The 24,045-nt window shown below is 41.0% G+C and overlaps 1 protein-coding gene across 5 annotated transcripts in view; it reads right to left on the bottom strand.

Moving 5' to 3' along the window:
- The window catches only part of DGKE (diacylglycerol kinase epsilon), a 26,941-nt gene extending 2,896 nt beyond the window's left edge, over positions 1–24,045 (bottom strand). The window contains exons 1-11 of one of the 5 annotated variants that reach the window (XM_064271275.1): positions 23,945–24,045; positions 22,775–23,256; positions 12,552–12,711; positions 9,708–9,827; positions 7,481–7,624; positions 7,025–7,182; positions 6,641–6,692; positions 4,927–5,040; positions 3,625–3,696; positions 967–1,094; positions 164–275 (exon numbers count right to left, since the gene is read on the bottom strand). In XM_064271275.1, coding sequence (XP_064127345.1) covers positions 164–275; positions 967–1,094; positions 3,625–3,696; positions 4,927–5,040; positions 6,641–6,692; positions 7,025–7,182; positions 7,481–7,624; positions 9,708–9,827; positions 12,552–12,711; positions 22,775–23,238 — 1,524 coding nt within the window. In that variant the 5' untranslated portion in view covers positions 23,239–23,256; positions 23,945–24,045. Of the gene's footprint in view, positions 1–163; positions 276–966; positions 1,095–3,624; positions 3,697–4,926; positions 5,041–6,640; positions 6,693–7,024; positions 7,183–7,480; positions 7,625–9,707; positions 9,828–12,551; positions 12,712–22,774; positions 23,257–23,570; positions 23,765–23,944 lie in introns of those variants that run through there. The other 4 variants (XM_023553557.2, XM_064271276.1, XM_023553558.2 and 1 more) reach the window with 4 other exon arrangements.

The following is a 24,045-nucleotide window of genomic DNA, read 5'->3' as shown; positions in this document are numbered from 1 at the left end:
CGTTCTTCCTCCTCCCACCCAAACCGCTGGTGTAGGGTGACCAACGGTGTGTGCTGTGAGCCACTATTTAAGGACAGACGGAGCATGGATATTTTCTTCTACAGATCAAGGACTCAGAAATGAACTGGGGACAAATTAGCCTGTGTAGTAATATTCTACCTACCCGCACTGTATGTGCTTGTCCTATTCGAAAAGGGTTTGCCAGTTTCACCTGAATCTGAGCACAGTGGAAAGACCCGTACACTCCAACAACTTCCAGTAAACCATCATCATGTCTAAAATCAAAAAAAGGAAATATGGGTCATAGGATGCAATAAAATCAAATCAGCCACGTCAGGGCAAGTACTTCTTAACATAGGTGCCCATCAGGTTACTAATGACGGGAATGTGTTGCTTGACGCCCACGATACATTCTGTAAAATAGGATGCTATGTGACCTGGACGTCATGGAAACACACTATTACACACAGGAGAGAGCCAATGAGAGGCAGAAAGGATGGAGCCACAGTACTTAGCAAAGCACCTCTGCTATGTCCAGTTCTCTCATCAGGATTTCTGAACTCTATTATAACCTTATGGGCTGGACCACAGGCATATATGCAGTCAGACACTGTGGCGCTTATCTATATTTATATTAATAAGGTATAAAACAAAGAAAATTTGAGGGAAAAGATTTTAAAGTTCATAAAAAACAAGACTGTTTTAAAAGAAAACTAAAAAACCAAACTTGCTGCCATTAAGTAAATTCCAACTTAGTGTCCCTAAACGACAGAGTAGAACTGCCCTGCCCCATAGGGTTTCTAAGGCTATAATCTTTATGCAAGCAGGCTGCGACATCTTTCTTCCATGGAGTGGCTGGTGGGTTTGAACCACCGACCTTTTGGTTAGCAGCTGAATGCTTAACCACTGAACCATCAGGGCTTCTCTTAAACAGTGACATAAAAAACAGATCGCAAAGGTACACACCTGGCTAGAGGGTAGGTCTCATCTCCCATCCCTTCCCAGAGTCGGCAGCCACCGCCCCAGTATCCAATGTTCAGAACTATAATGCCTTCCAGATTAGGCAATTCTACTCGCTCACCATCCAGTTCTAGCTTTAAAGAAATACAAGTAGTGAGTTACTACAGGGCACACAATTTCCAGACATCTCCACTTAGAATGTTTCTGTTTTTACACACAATTACAGAAGACAAGAATCACAAGTACAATAAAGAGCAAGCAAGAGAAGACGACTTCCTACCTCTCCCTTGTAATCTGGCCTTTCCCACCTCACTGGGGGAACTGTCCTCATCAAGGGCGTCACTGGTGTCCTTTTTGTTAAATCCAATTATTTCTTTCAGGCCCTTTCTCACTTGCTATTTCAGTAGCACCTGACATTACTCCCACTCTTCACGAAATATTCATCTCTACTTTCTGGGAACAACAGGCCCTACTTCTCCAGAGTATCCTCCTCAGTCACTACTGAAGACTCCACTTCTGCTTGTCCTCACGTTGATGACGCTCCTCATAGCTATGTACCCAGCCCCTTTCTCTTCTCATGTTATAGACTCTAAGAGGGCAAGCTTGGCCATTTCTATACCTTTAATTGCCATCTCTGTGCTGACAGTTCTTACATCCATTTCACTGGCCCGGATCTGTATAACCAACTGCTACCCTAAGACACTTCCATTGACTGCAGCACCTAAAACTCCTATGAACAAAACCGAGTTAAGCATCTTTTGTGTCTATCCCCTAACCCCTGCCTACTTCTCTGGAGATAGCAGCACCATTCCTTCAGCTTCCCAAGCCAGAAACCTAAGTTACCTTTGACTTCTTCACCTTTACCCTCCACATTCAATTAATTACTAAAAACAGCTAACACTACTTTCTAAATATCTAAAACCCCAGCCCAGAGCACCATTATCTCTTCCCTAAAATATTCCTAACTGGACTATCTGCCTCTAGCCTTAATTTCCTTATTCATCCTTAACAGAGCAGTTGGGTTGACACTTATAAAACACAAATCTGTCACCCCCAATCACATTCCTTCAATGGCTTGACTTTGTGCTCACGATGCAATTCGAGTTCCTTAACAGGCCAACACAGCCGTCTGTGACTGGGTCCCTGCCTAGCTCTCCAGCCTCAGCTCCTGCCACCTTCTCTCCTGCAAGCTATGCTCTGCCTGGACTCACTGGAATATGCTGAGTTCTGTCTCTGGACCTCTGCACTCTGGGCCTTCTTAGTCTAGAACAATCTTCCCCTTCTTCTTCACTTAACTCTTACTTACTTTTCAGATTCCAGTTTGTCACTGCTTCCACAAAGACCTGTTGCTGTCACTTACCCTTAGAAAGTCTTTCAGCCCCTTCGGTTATGTATTTATTCCTCTAAGACCGTGTACTTTTCTTATCGTATCACTTCTTATACACATTGCAATGTAGTTTGTGTCTGTCTTCTCCCCAGACAGTAAATGTGGTGACAACAAGGGATTTATTACTGTACCTCCAATACCTAGGACAGTGCCTGGCAGTTTGTAGGTGGCCTCAAAAATAATTTTTGTATGAATAAATATCAGACAATAAATAAAGTGCTACCTTGTATGCTTAAGAGTTCAGCTGCTAACCAAAAAGTTGGCAGTTTGAATCTACCAGGCGCTCCCTGGAAACCCCACGGGGCAGTTCTACTCTGTCCTATAGGGTCGCTATGAGTCAGAATTGACTCGATGGCAATGGGTTTCTACGCTTCACCCTACCAATGCTGTCAAAGCCCAGGAAAAAGGAAAATAATTAAAGTAGACCAAAACTCTTCTTGTGGAAATATGCTAGCCCATCTGTACCATGGCTGCCTGGAGGCTTCGTGCTAAGTGTGTCCCTAACAGAGCAGCTCTCTGTATAGTGAGGCTCCTCTCTCCCAGGTCATTTTTTCTACTCTTTTCCCAAGTTGTTTATCATTTGGTTCTTCCCTTTCAACTTAATTTACTAGTTCCAGATTTCTCTGTATTGAAGTCTTTGTTGTTGCTATAAATGATTACAGATTCCTGCTGGAAGCAAGCATGGAATAAACACAAGACTTCTCCATATCATGATGTCAGGGATACTGTTGCAAAAAAGTCATTACTATTCTATTTTTACTATTTATATATTTATTATTTTACTTTAGTATGTAAGAAAGATATGCCGCAAACGTAATCTGAATTAAACTTTGGGTTGAAATGTCCTCCGAGCATCTGTGATCAGTTTGGCACTGTGTCAGATAACTTCAAATTCTCCATCACCTGTGAATGGAGGCCTTGCAGCAAAAGAGTTCAACAAGAGACTTTGGAGTTAGAGAAATCTGGGTGTGAATCCCTGATTATGTCACTAACTGTGAATTTGGGCACAAACTACTTAATTTCAAACTTCAGTTTTCTTTTCTGTACAATGAGAATATAACAGTACCTGTCTTACAGGGCTGTGGTGATAATTTATGGAGCTAATATTTATAAAACACTTAGCATAGTACCTGGCAGGCAACAAATACTCCAAATACGTTAGTAAGATATGTTAATGGAAAATTCAGCATTTTTACTGGAAAAAAAAAAAAAAAAAAAAAATCCTTCATAATCCAAAGACCACTAAATAAACTTTAGAAAAGGTGTTAGTAGCTTACCTCAACTTTTTTGTTCAAATCTTTACATTCTTGCACTAAACAATCTCTGGTGCCATAGAATAAGTAAACAGCCTATGAAAGATAGACAGAAAATGTTATTAAAACAACCTAACAAGCCCCATAAACGTTAAGAAAAATACATTGTACCAAAGCTCCCGACATGACTGTTGACTCCGTTTCTTCAGAGCGGACAAGATATCAATGGAAAGAAGGGGCACCAAAAGGGATACTTTTTTTAAAACACAACCCCTGGCCCCATCCAGCATTGACACCCTATCATTCTATGGGTTAAAAGAGGAACCCCCTAGGGGCAGCAACAAAAACATGTAACTAAAAAATAATCATCATTTTTAATTTTACATTTTATTCTATTATGCCATTAATGGTTTAAAAGTCTAGGTGAGCTCTGGCAGAGCACATGAAATGTTAATTATCCCTCTTCTTCAGAAAGTGACAACAAAGGCCATAATTTTTTAGTTTTTTGAGAGGAACATGGAACAGTGGTGGTTTGTGTCCAAATGGTGTTTTCTCCCTGTTTATCTATCCAAAATATATATTAAAATTAGAAAATTCCACCTTTTCCTAACACTTTGCGTTTCTTAATAGAAGTAATGCAGTAAACCTGACAAACATTTTACAATCAATTCTGAATACAAAAAAGCTGATGGAAGCACCGAGATGCTTAGCTAATTACCTGCTGTATAAGTATCAATACTTATTGCCTTAATGATTATATTTAAAAAAGGGAACACTTTGTAAATTTGAAGTATTTATAAAACAGAACCAGGAATAAAATTGTTTTGCATTTATTTTTCACATCTTACTGCTCAAGCACTGAAAGTCATTGATAAAAATTCCAAAACAGAACAATCAAGTATACCAGAAACCAGAGATGGCCTTACTCAGAGGCCATGGTAAACGAGCTGCCCCTTTTCTAGAGTTTTTCCAAGCCAATAGAATCTATTTTTTCCATTAATGTATTCACCAAAAATTTATTCTACCTAAAATTTCTCTCCAATTTTTGCTGCCATGTAAGACAAACTATTTCATTTGGCTGCCATCTAAGCAAAATAAGCTGTACATTTTCAAACTTTGAATTTTTAAAAACTTGTCATAGTTATAAAATGCCTCAATAAAATACATTTAAGGATCTAATGACAGTCTTACATAAAACAGAGCACGTAAATGTTTCTATAAATTAGTTCGACCTGAATATGCTTGAAAGAGTTTTTAAAAAATTGAACTATTGATTTTTACTGTACCTTCGCTGATAAGCAGGAAATGTTATTTTATCCAACACACCTTATTAAGAATTCTGCTAGAAAACAGAGACGGCGCCTTCTCACGATGAGCATGAAAATTGAGAGCCATGAGAGCATCAGGTCCAACAGAAAAATAGTTGTTCATTGTGAACTCCTGTGAAAGAGGGTGGGAATGAGTAACAGGCTATGCTTCAGTCCAAGATTACATCATACATTAAATTTGGAAATCTTACATTCTTTGGGAAAATGGAATACTTTCTGCTTTCATTTTTTCGTATAAAGCTATTTTATACTGTCCAGTGAAACTGCCAGAAGCCCTGGTGGCATAATGGTTAAGTAGTTGGCTGCTAACCAAAAGGTCAGCAGTTCAAATCTACCAGCCACTCTTTGGAAGCCTTATGGGGCAGTTTTATTCTGTCATGTAGGGTTGCTATGAGTTAGAATCAACTCCATGGCACAAAACAGTGAAAATGCCAGAAATAAAGCTTCCGGCTCAAGGACTGATAAATACAGATAGGAATTTCTCTTTGCATTTCCATTTAATATCGCCACACCTCAGACCTTATCATCTAGAATGGCTCTACTCTAAGATGGCAATCTACGCATCCAGGCTTTCCACTCCTGTTTTCCCATGACATTTGCTTTTCACCTTCATTGCAACCATGAGACTCTCAGCACCTATCTAACCCAGGCTATTGGTTATTGCTACTCCAAAGCTGAGCAAATGAAAAGGACAATGGGCAAACCTTTTACTCAACCCCTGTTTTTAGCTGGCTTGGTATTCCAGAGTCCAGAATTTCTCTAGTGTAAACTTTTCAGAGCAAACCTCCAGTCTTCTGCCTGAGGCTGGGGAAGGGGGAGATGACCTAGAGGCCAAAGCTTCTTTGACTACATATTTTCAGTCCCACCCTACATCCTGCCTTCAGAGTTAACTTGGTGACTCTAATTCCTAAGCCTCTGCTGGGTTTTGCCACATATATTGGTTTCTACTTTACTTTTCTGCACTGTAGGCTTTTAGCATTTCCATTTTCTTCAATATGCTGCCAGTTACCACTATTTGCTTTCTACTTTGCAAATGGCTTTTGCTTCTCTAGCCTGCTGTCATCATCTCATATCCCGTTCTCTCTGTTCTTAAGGGTTTATGCCTTTTAAAGCCCCCCGATCACCATATGAGAGGGGGTTTGGGTGGTGGGAGAGGGAGGAGTAGAGATAAATGTGTATTTTCAGTGTTCCCCTAATGTGCTTTTCTCAAGTCTGTATTATTTTGCTGTTTATTACTCACCTTCTATGACTCTTTCTGTCTTCTCTGAAACAGTTTTCTCCTTATTCTCTCACTACACCTTCGGTGTTCTTTAGTGACCCCTCTTCCTAGGTGTGCCACCTAAGCGTGTTTATCTGCTTTGTGCTTTCTTGTCTATTTCCTCTGGGCTGGAAGTCCTTTTGATCCTTTCCCTGTTGATCTAAATTTTATTTACCTTTTTAAGGACCAACTTACATGCCTTTCTGTTCTGTGAACTATGCCCAGCCTGACCTGCCAGGGCAGAACCAAGCATGCCTGCATCCTCCCACAGTACTATTTAACAGCACAACTTGTGCATTTAGCACGGGGGCATCTCTCCTGCTACACAACAAGCTCCTCAGAGGTGAGCACCGTGCCTCTGGATCCCACCAACATGGTGCCACATGTTGTACAGTGAAAGCATCCCATGAATGTTTGTGGAAACTATTCATGTTTGAAAGCACTTAAAACATACCTTGGGTTTTCTTAAATTGTAGTATCCTTTATTTGTTACCTGAACTTTCCATCTAAAAAACACAGAAGAAAAAAGATGAGTTTTTTTTTTTTTTGAACCAAATAAACTATATTCTCGGTGAGGATCTTCTATTAAAATGGCATTTGAAAAAATAATCACATCTAAGTGAGCATGTAAATTTTGGGATATGTACCCAAAGTTATGACTTGTGACTTTGGCCTTTATATAATGACAAAACAGTAACACCAGGATCTATGTATTTAACTAACATAATTTTTTGTATTTAAATTATACTTGACTTTATAACTACATGAGTCTTCATTTTTAAACCAAACAATATTCCCAAAGCTTAAGAAATCCACTTTTTGGCGAAGTGTAACTTACCGATCTAGTTTAATTCCATCTGCTTCCATTACATTTCTTAACACTTGTGTGACTGGGATCTCTCCAGCATAACCTGTCCCCCAACCCAATGTATTAGACAGATCGTTGCCTGTTCCCAGAGGCAACACCGCAACTTGTGGAATGTATTTTTCTTGTCCCTAGAATATGAAAGATATGCTTCAAAACTTTGTCTCTTTGTTATCTGAAGACATGTAAATAATATTTATTTATGAGATATGAAGAGATCTCATTAATTTAAACAGAAATAAAGATACAAATAAGACCAGCATTTGTTTTGTTAAGATTATGCTAGCTGCTCAGTCATAAACGTATCATTCTCAGCGATCAGAAACACGCCATGTCTTCTAAGAGTCATCTACATCATAAAAAGGTAGCTTAGTACACAGTAATTCTGGAAGTTCTTCTGTAAGGCAACTAGTTCTTAAAGACTGATACCTTAATCTTCATTTCATCCACTGCATCCAGGACCCAGCCCACAGTCCCGTCCCCTCCACAGACAAGGACTCGAGCTGAGTAATAGGGAAGAAGAGTACAAAGTTGTAGGGCTTCAACAGGGGGAGTTTTAGTCACATCAAAAACCTAAAAATGAAAGAAGAAAACTACTTTTATTTAACACTGTCTTTCATCACTGAGGATGACTTTCCTCTGGACGAGTACAGAGATGGCTGAATGACAATACCAGCTGTTTAGTGCTCACCTTTAACAACACGCCAGGCTTATACATTCAGTGTGGCTCATCCCCGCACCCACCCTCCAAAGCAGAAGTTGGTCTCATTCTACTGACCAGGAAACTGAGGTGTACAGAGGTTATATAACTTGCCCATGATTCCCCAAATAATTAAGTGCTGAAATATAAATGGAACCTATAGTCTATTCATTTTACCACACTGCCTCCTCCTTCCTGCTCTCACAAAACCAGAATGTGAGAAGTACACCTCTAACCAGGGTTTTGTATTTTATACTGGTTTTTAAAACTATTGATACAACTTTCTGGAAAATAATTTTGCAATTCGCATAAAATTACATAAAAATTAAAGGACCGTTGATATTTATAAATCTGTAAATGATTCCAGGAAAATGTTTCCGCAGATGAAAATGCCCCACGTGCAAAGGTGTTCACCGTGTCATCATTTGTAACAGCGCGATCTTGGAAACGGTCTCAACCTCCGAGGCAGTGGACCTGATATACGAACATATGATACATCCATTCATTATTTTAGTTTTTAAATATGTTATTACGAGGGCTGCGTTGCAACATGGAAAAATTTTTTTAGCATTCAATAAAAAAAAAAAAATGCAAATTTATACCTAGATTATTGTTATAGCAATGTTAAGTCACTGTCTACGCACTGTCATCGGTGAAAGAACACAAATGAAAACCACTGATACATTTGTGTGGGGGAACTGCAGGTGATTTTTTTCTTTCCATTATTTTTATAATTTCCGTAAGCTGTATAATGTTGAAAGTATTAAAAAAAACCACAAATTGGAAGGAAAAAAGCTATTGCATTTTTGATGATTGCACAATACAAGCTGCTAGCAGTAAACTTAATGTCAATGGTATGATCCTTTTCTTGTTTGTAAAAATCGAAATATAATTTGTACCTCATAAAATTCGCCCATTTAAAATACACAGTTCAATGACTTTTAGTAAGTCCATCGAGTTGTGCTGCTACCATATGCCGGTTTAGAACATCCTCATTACCCAGTAAGAGCCCCTAGTGCCCATTGTCAGTCCCCAGCTGTAGCTCCCCCATTTATCTACTTCTTGTCACTATAGATTTGCCCTTTCTGGACATTTCATATGTGCCCTTATGTCTAGCTTCTTTCATTTAGCATGTTTTTGAAATTCTTCTATGTTATGCATCTTATCAGTAGTTCGTTTCTGTTTATTGCTCAACAGTACAGGCAGTCACTGGATTATGAACAAGTTTGGTTCCTAAGTCTGTCTTTAAGTTGAATCTGTATGTAAGCCAGAACAGTTGGGTATAGTTCATATCTAAAGTCAGTCAAATGTTTGTCTTATTATTTTAGCATATAGTGTACCTTTTTATGCATTAAAAAAATATTAAAGAAACACTCCCAGGTACACTAAAACATCTTTAACATAATAATGTTTTCATATGCACCACAAAGCAGTACCTGTTTGTTATCATGAACCATAGTATGCACTTCGAATTTTTAACATAATAGGCTTTATGGGAGTTGGTTTGTAATGTGGGGACTGCCTGTATTCCACTGCATGGATGTAACACATTTAGTTTATCCCCTCACTAGCTGATGGCAATTTGGGTTGTTTCCACCTTTTGGCTACTGTGAACAGTGCTGCTATGAACACTCATGTACACGTTTTTATTTTCAATTCCTTTGGACGGATACCTAGAAATGGGAATGCTGGGCCATATGGTAAATTTATGGTTAACTTTTTAAGGAACTGCCAAATTGTTTCTCAAAGTGGCTGTACCACAGGTTACATCCCCCCAGCAATGTATGAGGGCTCCTTTTTCTCCACATCCTCAGCTGCTGTAATCCTTTCGCAATTATCCGTCTTATAATCAGGTGATTAGTGATTTAAAATATTAACAACCAATGTACTTTAGGAAAAATGAAAAGCTACATATGGAAAAATTAGTAAAGAAAGGAAGGTTTTGTCTTTAGTTACCTGGACTGGATTTAACAGGATCCTAAATTCTCCCAACAGTCCTTCTCCCATGTTAGTTCCGCTGCGGGAGTTGGCCAGGATTATTAACGGTGTCCACTGCTTTCCAAGCTTTGAGGCTAGCTAGGAAAAGGAATGTGAAGTGAAAACAGATTAATATCTCAGAGACGGTAACCACAAAGTTTTTTTATTCCATAACAATAGTGGTGTAATACTAAAAGAAAATAACCATACCAGTACAAACAAAACAATATAAAAATCAAGGAATCCTAAGAATGTAAAAGGGCCTCGCATACTAATGCAACTCCCTACTTCATATATAATTCTCTTTTATGTTACTTTAAAAAGTCACCAGCATATGCTCAAATATGTAAAAAGGAGCTCACTAACAAGGCAGTTCATTTCACTGCTGTATCAGATCATGAGAAAGTTTTTCCTTAAACTGAGTTGAAAATCATTCATTCATTGTTCTAATTTTGCTTCCAGAAGCAATCAAAATCATTTCATGTTTTCTTCCATATAATAACTGCTGTGCTCAAACATCTGAAGCATTGTATGTTTGATTTTTCTTGTCTCCCAGGCTATACATTTCAATTTCTTTCAAATGTTCACAGCATGGAGATTGATTTTATCTGATCTCCTACTTTAATTGTCCTTTTCTGGTTGTATTCTGGTGTGCAAAGAGCCCTGGTGGCACAGTAATTAAGTGCTTGGCTGCTTACCGTAAGGGTCAGTGGTTTGAACCCCCCAGCCACCCGGTGGGAGAAACATGTGGCAGTTTGCTTCCGTAAAGATTACACAGTCTTGAAAACCCTATGGGGCAATTCTACCCTGTCCAACAGGGTTGCTATGAGTTGGAACAGACTTGATGGCAACGGGCAGTCTAGTGTGTTTTTGTTTGCAATTTGTTTTTTTAAAATGGAGTACCCAAGAATCCAGATTTATACATAGCCCGAAGTCAAATGAAATTAACTATTTTCAGAACCCAAGCACTTCTTTCCTCTGTGCTTTCTCCTTGTGGATATAAACATTAATGAAACAATTTCATGGCTTTATTCAGTAATTTTCATCCACTGTAACCTCAGATTGATTTCAGATAGTTAAGGAGTCATACATTTAAAAAATACATATTGCCTGAAGCAACAGAGGAAGAAGGACCGTCAGGGATAGGAGGAAATGGAGTGTGTTGCTAATTGCCTCCACGAACTGCCTCCTTTGCCATGAGATCAGAAGAACTGAACGGTACCCAGTTACCATAACTGAACATTTTGATCAAAGGTTCTATGGGAGAATCCTGATTAAAAGGAGGAAAATGCAGAACACGATTTAAAATTCTCATGGACTCTAGATTTTCTGGAGCCATGGATGGTGGATGGCCCCTTAAACTACTGCCTTGAGATAATCTTTGAACGTTAAACCAAAGATATCCCTTAAAGTCATCTTAAAACTGAACAATAGTTTAACTAGTAAAAGAATGTCTGCCTCGAGCATTACACTCGTTTAAAAACTATCTATACGGGATCAAATCGACAACAGCAACTCCGAAGATAGGAACCTTAGGGGACAGTGAGTTTACATTAATGGAGGAGGAACAACTCAGAAGGGTAAGAATGCTTGCACAACTCAACGAGTGTACTCAATGTCACTGAATTGTACATGTAGGAACTGTTGAACTGGTGTATGTTTTGCTGAGTATATTCTCAACAACAACAACAAAGTTAAGAAACATACATATTACAACATTAAACTTAATGTTAAAATAAAAAATTTTGAAATGCCTTCGTTGCAGAGATAATGACAAAGCTCACAAGATGTAAAATCTTAAATTTAAAATCAAATAGTTCAACTATTTTGGCATATCTAAGAAGTAAATAAATCTGTAAATTTTTATGATCATTCCTTAAAAGCTACATAAAGACTGAGAAATATATTTGCATCAAAATACAAACATGCATACATTTTGCAAACCCTTGACAAATTTTATGTTCCACGTTATCTGTGGACAGGTCTAATGTGTGAGATAAACTTATCTCTGGGCATCTTATGTAAAATTTTAAATGAGAAAATTCTTCTAGAATGATATATGAGGAAATCTGCTTTTTCACTGGCAACAACGATCCGATGTTCTCTAAGCTGGCTGCTCACCAGAATCACCTGAGAACCTTAAAAAAAAAAAAAAAACAGTCTTTCTGGGGCTTACCCTAGACCCACTAAATCAAAATGAGGATGGAGGCAAGCTCAGGAATCTATATTTTTAAAAAGTCCCCAAGCGATTCAGATGTAGGCAGTGATTTGGAAACCACTAACCCACATTTGGCTGCTAACCAAAAGGTCGGCAGTTTGAATCCACCAGGCGCTTCTTGGAAACCATATGGGCCAGTTCCTCTCTGTCTTATAGGGTAGCTATGAGTTGGAATTACCTCAATGGCAATGGGTTTGGTTTGGTTAAAGTTTAACCTAACTTTGGAGCCCTGGTGGCACAGTGGTAAGAGCTGGGCTGCTAACCAAAAGGTCAGCAGTTCAGATCCACCAGTCACTTGTTGGAAACCCTACAGGGTTGCTTTGAGTCGGAATCGACTCAACGGCATTGGGTTTTGGTGTACGGGTTAACCTAACATTTCCATTTTCCCTTTAGACATAAAAGCACTCAAGAGCCAAAACCTGTGACATGACTCTGGGTAGGGCTTTATGGCTTATATAATTGTATTTTATTTTCCTCCTTGGTCCTGACTTTTTATATCCGTTTACTTTATTCCCGGCCCTGATCCGTCTCTCTCATTCACTTACACACACTGACCTAAGCAATTTTTAGAAATCAATTACATAAGAAAAATATATTGTAATTACTATTTCATAATCTGCTTTTTTGTCTTTTCGCATCTGGTTTATGGAGGTTAAATAACTTGGTGGGATAATGAGGTTTCTGAATTCCCCAAAATCACACTTTCCGTCCTTTAAGCTGGTTTTCATGCACTCGTCATGTGCTGTTTTCTGACACCAAATGCACCTGAGGGAAGGAAGAAACGAAGACGGGAATTACATTTCAAGCCATAATCTTACTGATCTGCAAATTCACATTTTTCTTTAAAAAACAAACAAACAAACAAAACTTCACTACTGGGCATAAAATCTGGCAAACAAGATATGTATCTGCACAGTGAAAATAAGGCAGTAAGGTTTGAACGTACTTGGCAGTTTAATCTAACAGTGGTTCTTGAGTTCAAAACCGATTTTACAATAATACTAAGATGTTATTTCATCCTCATTCTCTCAAAAACAGACAGTTTTGAAAGTTTCCAGAAGCTAGAGGAGGACATGTGATATTGCAACAGACTGAATGTGGGAGCATATTATGCGAAGCTGGGTGGTCTCTATTAGGCGAAAGAGATGTGCAAAAATGTGAAACGATGTCGCCTTTCTCACTAAATTTTCTTATGTTTTTATAAAAATACATTATGTAATAGATTTATTATTTAAAAAATGAACAAACAGAATTTTAAATTTTCTCAGTTTTAAGTTATAATATGGTCAGTATCGATAGATATAATTCACATCAACAAAAACTAGTCTAGGGCAATGGTTTTATGCATTATTTATGTGTGTTTTGGTTGAAATGTTTGGGAAGCCTAATGTCTTTGCTGCTCAAATGCCCCACTGGTTTGGGTCCCTGAAGAGTTCCTCAGGGTCCAGTCTGAAAATCTTTTAACTTGTAACATCCACGAGCAACATTTCAGTCAACCATGTAAGTCCAATAGTCAATTTCTTATTGGTAGTTAGTACAAAAACAATTTACAGATTTGCATTTGAAATACAGAAAAGCATTTACATTCAGCATTTGCCTTCATGTTCGGACCTGTGTGTTAAACGGGGGGGGGGGGGGGGGGCGGGGGGGTAGTTCTGCTAAAGGCCCCCAGTTTCTATTATTAGTCTGCTAAGTCTTTAATCCACACAGACATCAGATAGATCTGACGGTACAGACGAAAACAGGCTGACAGAAAATAATGGTTCGAAGTAAATGAATAAAAATAAAAAAAGAGGGGAAGGGGGCAGATAAGCACTCTTTCACCCAGAGTCAATCCTGTTGGCTTTCTCTTTCACGGCTGTTTTCCCTGTTGGACACTCCGATTTGGTTAGTTACTGCTATTTACTCAGGAGCCCTAGTTAAGGCTGAAAGAAGAGCTATCTGTACCATCTGTTAAAGAGAAAACTGTGGAAAAACCTGTTGATACCTGCTTTCTAACTAACTCGATAAACATATTCCATTGTTTATGCAGCTGAAGTATCCATCACCTATTGCTCTACCGTTAATTTTTTTAAAAAATGTAATTTTTTGTTGTCGTTGAGAATACACACAGCAACACATAAACCAATTCAACAGTTTCTACACGTACCAGTGACAATGATTACATTCTATGAATTGTGCAACCATTCTCACACTCCTTTCCTGAGCTGTTCCTCCCCCATTAACATAAACTCGCTGCCCCCTAAGGTTCCTTTCTAATCTTTCAAGTTGCTGTTGTCAATTTGATCCTATATATGCAGTTCTTAAAAGAGCACAATGCTCAAGACAGACCTTTTTTTACTAGTTAAGCTAAACTATTGTTTGGCTGTACCATTAACTTTATAGTCTGTTATTACTGAAAACAATCTGAAAGGATATCCACTGAATTATTTCACAAGGGCTTCAAAAAAAAAAAATTTTTTTTTTTTCCTTTGGGAAGCAAAGTGGGACTGAAGGATGGAAAGAGGAACAATGACTTTTTACTTCATATTCTTTTGTAGTGCTTGAGTTTCTATAAATCAGAATATACTCATGAACTACTTGTATGCATTTTTAAAATTGTATTTAAAAATAAAGTAATATCAGCTGACACTTGAGAATTTAGAAAACACAGAAAAACATAAAAGAAAATCACCCAGAGATAGTCTCAACTTGCCGACACGCTTACATTGTTTTTTAGTGCACGCATGTATTGTTTTTCAAGGACAGGAAAATGATGTCTATGTATCTGGACACTGCTGTTCTTCTCACATTGTATCATGACTATTTTCCTTTGCCATTAAATATTTTTTAAAACCATGGTTTGAAAAGGATGTATAATATCATATCGTGTCTATACCATTTTTATTAAAAAAAAAAAAAACTTGATCGTTTGTCTAGTTTTGTAAGTATAAACAATGTGATCAACAACCTTAAACATAAACGAGATTATTTCCTTGGAACCTCACAAGTCAAGTTACTGAGTCTAAGGACATGCAATTTCCTGAATGTCCTTGATACGCTTGTCTAATCCGCTTGTTAGCAGAAAATGACGTTGGCCATCACATCCAACACTTGCCAACACTGCTCACTAGTATTTACATTTTTCCTTGACAGGCACAAAAGCTTTTTGTTTTATTTTGGAGGTCTCTCATCACTAGGTGAGGCTGAATATCCTCCCACCTTCTTTGTGACTTCATGTGTGTCCTATAACCATATTTCACTAAGTTTTAATAACTGCATGCACTTTTTATTAAGGAGTATCAACCACTTTACTGTCATATTCACTGTAAACATTTTTCAGTCCACTTTTTAATGTACTTAAGTTTATTTTTTGATAGATCTGATTTCACTTTGTGGTTGACTTTACATGCTTTATAGTCCTTTACCATTTCCAAATGAGACAACTATTTGCCTACATTAATTCTTCCCCACATCCCCATGATTCACATAGTCATATTTACATCTTTAATTCAGTGTTTCTTAATCTCCTGGGGTTACAGCTCCCTTTGGGAATCTCATAAAAGAGCCAGGCTTTTCTGGAAGCCTATCCATCTATCACCCCACAGGTTAAGAGCTCCTGCACTAATCCATGGGGAATGTATCTTGATATACGAGTCAGATGAAGCTTTAACCCCTTCCCCACCAAAGAGCAAACAATGTTCTCTATTCTCACTGATTTCTGACACCTCTTTCATCATTTACTAAATCCTCATGAGAAGCTTCAGAAAAAGATCCTGGTAACCAAGATGACGGCTATCATCCGAATTTGCTTTGTGAAGGTAAAGCCAAAATGCTTACCAATCATCTAGTACTATACTTTTCCTTAAAAACACCATATTCAAAATTGAGACATGTTCTCTTTACCTATTTTGTACGATTAGACAAGATCTAGGTTTCAAACCTGATGGGGAAAATGGAAATTGACCATGTCCTGCTATTTCAGTTTCAGCAATCATGTCACTGGGTAACTGTTATGATCTCTATTTTTCCCCTTCTTTTGCCTCAACTTACTTTGGAAATTTCAAACCTACAGAGAAGTTGAAGAACAGTAAAATGAACACCCTTAAACCAACCTTTTGCTCTGATTTAGTTAACATTTTCTCCCACATTTGCTTTTTTTTTGATGTAAACTCACGTATCTTCTGCATTCTCTGAAAGTGAGTTGCTGGTACCGTGACGCCCCACCCTTCAGTACCTCAGCGAGTATCGCCTAAAGACAAGGGCGTTCTCCTAGCTTCTTTATTTTTCACAGTGAACGCCGATATGGTCACCACCTATGTTCCGGCATTAACATCACACTGGAATTGCTTTATCACACTTCTATCCATCAATCCATCTTATTTTTGTGCATTTCCAAGTAAACTGCAGATACCCCTGGTGGCGCAAACGATTTGGACTCGACTTTTTTTTTTACTAAGGTTGGTGGTTTGACCCCAAGTGGTGCTGCAGAAGGCCTGGTGACCTGCTTCTACAAGACTACAACCAAGAAAAGCCTATGGAACAGTTGGAATGACTCAACCACTACAGGTATAGCCTCTAAAATCAGCTACTTGCTAATCCGTTGACGAACACTGTTCATACCAACAAAAACCAAACCCACTGCCGTCGATTCCTACTCACAGCAGCCCTAAGGAGCAGAGTAGAACTGCCCCATAGGGTTTCCAAGGAGCACCTGGTGGATTCAAACTGCTGACCTTTTAGTTAGCAGCCGTAGCTCTTAACCACTGTGCCACCAGGTCTGTCTTCCCTGAGAATGTGATATAGCCTCAGAAGGAGCCTTCCTCAGGGCTGGATAAAATCCAGAGAGGGACAGCCTGGCCTGTGTTTCAAAGGTTCCAAAAAGCTGTTTACTTTGTTCTTCCAAAATATCTCACTCCTACAGAAGGTCACAGCAGACTGTAATCCTGCATAAACTTAATGACTAAAACAAACCAGCTCAGAATATTCCAGAACATGTACAACTTCAGGATGCTGCCCTCTCTTGTCCTGAACACTTCCTAAATTACAGAAACTAGTCCTGGGGGTGGGTGGGCGTGCAATATGTTGGGAACAGATCATTCAGTAACCTGTAAGAACAATGTAAGGAGGAAAAGGAGATCGCAAACATTCACTGTGCTCAACAGGGAGGACACAAAACTGAGGACAGGGAGGCTCATTGCTACGGATTGAATTGTGTCCCCCCAAAACGTGCGTCAGCTTGGCTAGGCCATGATTCCCAGTATTGTGTGACTGTCCATTTTGAAGTAATTTTCCTATGTGTTGTATATCCTACCTCTATGATGTTAATGAGGCAGGACTCAATCTACAAGATTTTTTCTTGGCTGGGCGGGGGGGCTCATACCACCAAGAAAATAGTGCCAGGAGCAGGGTGCATCCTTTGGACCCGGGATTCCTGCACTGGGAAACTCCTAGACCCAGAAGACTGATTAATAAGGACCTTCCTCCACAGCAGATAGAGACAAAAAGCCTTCTCCTGGACCTGGAGCCCTGAATTTGGACTTCTAACCTACTAGACCGTGAGAGAATAAACTTCTGTTTGTTGAAGCCATCCACTGGTGGTATTTCTGTTACAGCAGCACTAAATGACTCAGACGGAATTTGTTTTAAAAGGCAAGAAAGATAAATGGATACAGCAGTGATTCTCCAACTTCAGAATTGCTGTGGGGCCTGTTAGGGAACAGGATGCTGACCCCCAGTCCCAACTGCTGTTGCAGTGGGCCTAGGGGAGGGCCAAGGCTGCCAGGTAAAATACAGCATGCCCAATTACGTTTAAATTTCAGATAAAAAAAATAATTCTTGGTACTACAAGTATACCCCAAAATTTTCATAGGATATACTTATACTAAAAATTATTTGTTGCTTATCTGAAATTCAAATTTAACTGCACGTCCTCTATTTTTATTTGCTAAATCTGGCAACTCCAGAATCTGCATTTCTTACAAGTTTCCAAGTGATATTGATGCTATTGGTATGTTACGGCATCATCAAGATGAAAAAAAGGGGGGGGGGCGGGGGGAGTGAGTACAAGGCAAGAACTTCTGGAGAAAGGATATGAGATGAGTTTTTAGAGTTTTTTTTTTTTTAAAAGCCAGAGGGTACTTGAGACAGAGAGGTAAGCCTTAAGAAAAAGAGCAGTAAGAAAGCCCGACTGATGTTTTTAGGAACCAGTCTGATGTCGCTGGTGCATAAAGTTTAATTGCAGGTGCAGGTAGGTAAGTCTTGGTGGGCAGAGGCAGGGTCCAGAGAGCCTGGTATGCCATGTTAAGCACTTGGAGTTTATCCAGTAAGACTGCCAGTGCAAGTGATGAAGAGCAACTGAAGTTTTAAGCAGAGCAGCAACTGGGTTAGATTTGCATTTTCCGAAAGATCATTTGGGTGGACTATCAGAAACACTATGATTATTTGTTAAGGAGTATTTGAAATACAGTTAAGATACTTGAGAAAGCCATTTTTATTTAATTCTGCACAAAGAAAGGAAGGAAATAGAACAATATTATGTCTTCTCTCCAACTAATCTCAACTCTCTAAGACAACACTAACCTACAGAAAGTTATGAAATTTATTAAGACGTATAACTTAGCTCTCACTGACGCCAAAAGGACAAAGTCTAAATTTTAAAAATGCAAAATAAAAATGATTACAAAACTCTGTAGTTGTTTAAAATCTATTATTTTGAAAATCTATTCTTAAGTCTCTAAATCTGATAAGGTATAACATTACATTTAAATTTAAAAAACAGATGCTGACATAACAGTTCCCATGCTAAGAAAAAAAAGAAAAAAGGTTTTCTGCCAAACATAGACAAAAAAAAAAAAAAACCTAACTTGCTATCTAGGGTCAGCTTCCTATTTCAGTTCTTAAACATGTTCCAGGGCCTGACTACTTCCCAGACAACTCAGTGATACCCCATGACTATGAGGATCTTGAGTTGAGGCTGAGGTTTGGCTGGGTTTTATGGTATTCCTAGCCGTAGCCTGGGGGTGAGAAATTCTGGAAGCCAGTCCGATTTTACCACCGAACAGACCTATGAGATTTTAGTTTTCTCACCAGTAAAATGACTTGGAATAGATGATCTACAAAGCAGCACGCCCTTCTACCAGTCTCTGTCATGAACAAAGAACACCTTCACCTATTTGCAGATGGTATTTTCTAACCCTCACATGTTGCCCATTGTGTACTGAAGAGCCATTAAAATACTCCTGGTTCAAAAGCAAAGAAGTTTCCTGAATAAACTGAACGTTTTGAAGGCCAGCATAGCAGGGATGGGGTTTGGGGACCATGGTTTCAGGGGACATCTAAGTCAAATGGCATAATAAAATCTATTAAGAAAACATGCTGCATTCCACTTTGGAGAGTGGCATCTGAGGTCTTAAATGCTAGCAAGCTGCCATCTAAGATGCATCAATTGGTCTGAACCTTCCTGGAGCAAAGGGGAATGAAGAACACCAAAGACACAAGGTAATTACAAGCCCAAGAGACAGAAAGGGCCGCAAACATCAGAGACTACATCAGCCTGAGACCAGAAGAACTAGATGGTGCCTGGCTACAACTGATGACTGCCCTGACAGGGAACACAACAGAGAACCCCTGAGGGAGCAGGAGAGCAGTGTGATGCAGACCCCAAATTCTCATAAGATGACCAGACTTAATGGTCTGACTGAGACTAGTAGGACCCTGGAGGCCATGGTCCCCAAACCTTCTGTTAGCCCAAGACTGGAACCATTCCCACAGCCAACTCTTCAGACAGGGATTGGACTGGACTACGGGATAGGAAATAATACTGGTGAGGAGTGAGCTTCTTGGATCAGGTAGACACATGACACTATGTGGGCAGCTCTGGAGGGGAGATGAGAAGGCAGAGGGGGACAGAAGCTGGCTGAATGGACATGGAAATACAGGGTGGAGAGAAGGAGTGTGCTGTGTCTTTGGGGGGAGAGCAACTAGGAGTATATGTTGTTGTTGTTAGGTGCCATCAAGTCGGTTCTGACTCAAAGAGACCCTATGTACAACAGAGTGAAACATAGCCCGGTCCTGTGCCATTCTCCTGTGCCATGCTTAAGGCGAATTGTTGCAACCAGTGTGACAAACCATCTCATTGAGGGTCTTCCTCTTCTTAGCTGACCCTCTACTTCACCAAGCATGATGTCCTTCTCCAGGGATGGATCCCTCCTGACAACATGTCCAAAGCATGTAAGACGCACGCTCACCATCCTTGCTCCTAAGCAGCATTCTGGTTGTACTTCTTCCAAGACAGATTTGTTCGTTCTTTTGCCAGCCCATGGTATATTCAATATTCTTCACCAATACCACAATTCAAAGGTGTCAATTCTTCTTCAATCTTCCTTATTCATTGTCCAGCTTTCACATGCATATGATGTGATTAAAAATACCATGGCTTGGGTCAGGCGCACCTTAGGCTTCAAGGTGACATCTTTGCTTTTCAACACTTTAAAGAGGTCCTTTGCAGCAGATTTACCCAGTGCGATGTGTCGTCTTATTTCTTGGCTGCTGGTTCCATGGCTGTTGATTGTGGATTCAAGTAAAATGAAATCCTTAACAACTTCAGTCTTTTCTCTGTTTATCATGATGTTGCTCATTGGTCCAGTTGTGAGGATTTTTGTTTTCTTTATGTTGAGGTGCAATCCATACTGAAGGCTGTCGTCTTTGATCTTCGTTAGTAATTGCTTCAAGTCCTCTTCACTTTCAGCAAGCAAGGTTGTCTCATCTGCATAACGCAGGTTGTTAATGAGTCTTCCTTCAATCCTGAATCCCCATTCTTCTTCATATAGTCCAGCTTCTCAGATTATCTGCTCAGCATACAGATTGAATAGGCATGGTGAAAGGATACAACGCTGGCGCACACCTTTCCAGACTTTAAACCAATCAGTATCCCCTTGTTCTGTCTGAACAACTGCCTCTTGATCTATGTAAAGGTTCCTCATAAGCACAATTAAGTGTTCTAGAATTTCCATTCTTTGCAGTGTTATCCATAGTTTGTTATGACCCACACAGCTGAATGTCTTTGCATAGTCAATAAAACACAGGTAAACATTCTTCTGGTATTCGCTGCTTTCAGCCAGGATCCATCTGACATCAGCAATGATATCCCTGGTTCCACATCCTCTTCTGAATCCAGCCTGAATTTCTGGCAGTTCCCTGTCAATATACTGCTGCAGCCGTTTTTGAATGATCTTCTGCTAAATTTTGCTTGTGTGTGGTATTAACGATCGTATTCTATAATTTCCGCATTCGGTTGGATCACCTTTCTTGGGAATAGGTATAAACATGAATCTCTTCCTGTCAGTTGGCCAGGAAGCTGTCTTCCATATTTCTTGGCATAGACAAGTGAGCACCTCCAGCGCTGCATCTGTTTGTTGAAATATTTCAATTGATATTCCATCAATTCCTGGAGCCTTGTTTTTCTCCAATGCCTTCAGAGCCCCTTGGAGTTCCGGGAGATTGAATGAGATTTCTTGGCATAGAAAGGTGAGCACCTCCAGCGCCGCATCTGTTTGTTGAAACATTTCAACTGATATTCCATCAATTCCTGGAGCCTTGTTTTTCGTCAATGCCTTCAGAGCAGCTTGGACTTCTTCCTTCAGTACCATCGGTTCTGATCATATGCCACCTCTTGAAATGGTTGAACATCGACTACTTCTTTTCGGTATAATGACTCTGTCTATTCCTTCCATATTCTTTTGATGCTCCCTGAGTCGTCTAATATTTTCCCCATAGAATCCTTCACTACTGCAACTTGATGCTTGAATTTTTTCTTCAGTTCTTTTAGTTTGAGAAGCACCGAGCATGTTCTTCCCTTTTGGTTTTCTATCTCCAGCTCTTTGCACATGTCATTATAATACTTTGTCTTTTCAAGCCACCCTTTGAAATCTTCAGTTCTTTTACTTCGTCATTTCTTCCTTTTGCTTTAGCTGCTCAATATTCATGAGCAAGTTTCAGAGTCTCCTCTGACATCCACCTCGGTCTTTTCTTTCTTTTCAATGACCTTTTGCTTTCTTCATGTATTATGTCCTTAATATCATTCCACAACTCGTCTGGTCTTTGGTCTTTGGGGAAGAGCTGCCTCCTCAAAGTAGGAGTATATAACAAGGAGTATATGAGAGACTGACTTGATTTATAAACTTTCACTTAAAGCACAATATAAAAAGTAAAATAAACAAATAAAACAAGAAAAAATACTCCTGGTTCAATCAAGGTCACTAATAACCAATACCATGAGTCTTGTCTAAGATACTGCAAGTCCTGAAAGACTAGCTGGCAAAAGAAACAACTCCTTCTTCAGAATACTTCACTATGTTACCAATACCTGTATTAGCAAAAGATGTACAAAGTGCTGTCTTGGGATGACAGTGGTTTTCACTGTACATTCAGAGTCCAACACCAAGGATGAATCAGTTTTGCAGCTCTAGGGAAAAGTTGATTTTTCCCTATTTCCTTTTCCCCATGTAAAATGGAGATAATCAATAGCAACAAAACCTAAAATATATACAGTAACTGTGAAGCTGGCAGCACAGGAGACTACAGGATGAAGAGCCAAGTTTTATACCCAATAGAGCAGGCTGGCTGAGGAGTGGAGGCTAGAAGCATCATCTCAGGAAATGTCTATTAGTAAAACCCGTCCAGCATCGGCGCCTGGCCAACACCAGGGATGTTATCATTATTAGCATGCAACACGGAGGAAGCCAGTTAGGGCCATTTGCAGAGATCAAAGCAGGCCTCTCCACCCATTCTATGAAATCCTGACTCCCACTGGGCATTCTGGGCCAAGCAGTTCCCACAAAGGCAATACCTGTAATCGCAGAGCTTGGGCTGACTGCCGCACTGTTGCCTGCAAACCACACAGTAACTGCACAGAGGGACGTTGCCCCGGATCCAGTGGTGAGGCATAGCGTCCAGGGCCATGCTGTCGTTCTTGAGCATGATCTCCTTGCACTGGAAACGCTTGTCGGCCTTTTTGAGGCAGCCCTCGTCCACGCGGAGCCCGCAGCAGTCGCAGAAGGCGCCCTGCAGAATGTGCTGCGCGCACAAACAGCAGTAGGTGGGCTGGCTGAACAGGTCCGTGTCCTGCCACCCGTGCTTGCTCTTGCGGAAGATGTCTCTGCGGTGCAGCTGCCGGCGCGACCGCTGGAGGCTACACCAGAAGGTGATGAACACGGGCAGCAGCACCGAGCACAGCGTCCACAGGACCAGGTGCCCGTCCGCAAACAGGCCCTCGGAGGGCGGACCCGGCGCCGGCCGCTTCTCTCCTTCCATTTTCTCGGAAAACAACGTCTAACCGGGAAAGAAACAGGCGGTGTCCACCTAGGGCTCGCTGTTCCCGCCCCGCTCTCCCTCCCTCCTGCCCTTCAGGGGACAACGAAGGCGCCATCTGTCCAGGTGGCTCCGCTCTCCAAGGGCAAGCACACGCATCGCCCCCCCGCCCCCCCGGCCTGACCGGGGCCTCCCCGCCACCCCGGGCCCCGGGCCGTGACGCTGTCGCGAGAGGGAGCGGCGCCCAGCTCTGTCACCTCCCGACCCCTCCCTCCGCATCCGGCCCCAATTTCGGGGAAGCAGTCGGTTGCCCAAGGCTGCCGCCGCCTCCTCACCTCGGCACCAGACGGCTGCCTGGCACACAGAAGGGGCAATAAGAACGTACGCGCCGAACCAACCGGTCCCCGCCCCGGAGAGGCCGGCAGGCGCGGTCCTCGGCACCGGCGGTATCGGGCGCGATGGCGCACGTGGGCCGCGGGGCACCGGTCGGCGTCCGTAACCGTTAGTCTAGGACCCGCACGCCGCCCCGGGACGCCGAACACAAACAAACGGGCCGAGCCACGCCGGGCCCGCCGGGCTGGCTCTGGGCCGGGGCGCGGCCTCCCCGTGGGCCCCGCCCTTACCCACCCCCCGGCTCGCCGCCCTCGCCTCTCGCGAGGCCTCCCGCGACCTCGGCCTCAGCCCCGCCCGCCCATCCTTCGGGTCCTACTTCGCGTGGGGCGAAAGCGCGGCTCCCGCCTAGGCCTCGGGCCGTCGCGCCGCAAGAACCCGACGCTGGACCTGTCTGCGAGGCCCGAGCGCAAGCGCGGC

Source organism: Loxodonta africana, chromosome 18, assembly GCF_030014295.1.
Source record: "Loxodonta africana isolate mLoxAfr1 chromosome 18, mLoxAfr1.hap2, whole genome shotgun sequence".
Lineage (NCBI taxonomy): Eukaryota > Metazoa > Chordata > Mammalia > Proboscidea > Elephantidae > Loxodonta > Loxodonta africana.
This window is presented reverse-complemented; position numbering and strand designations above follow the sequence as displayed.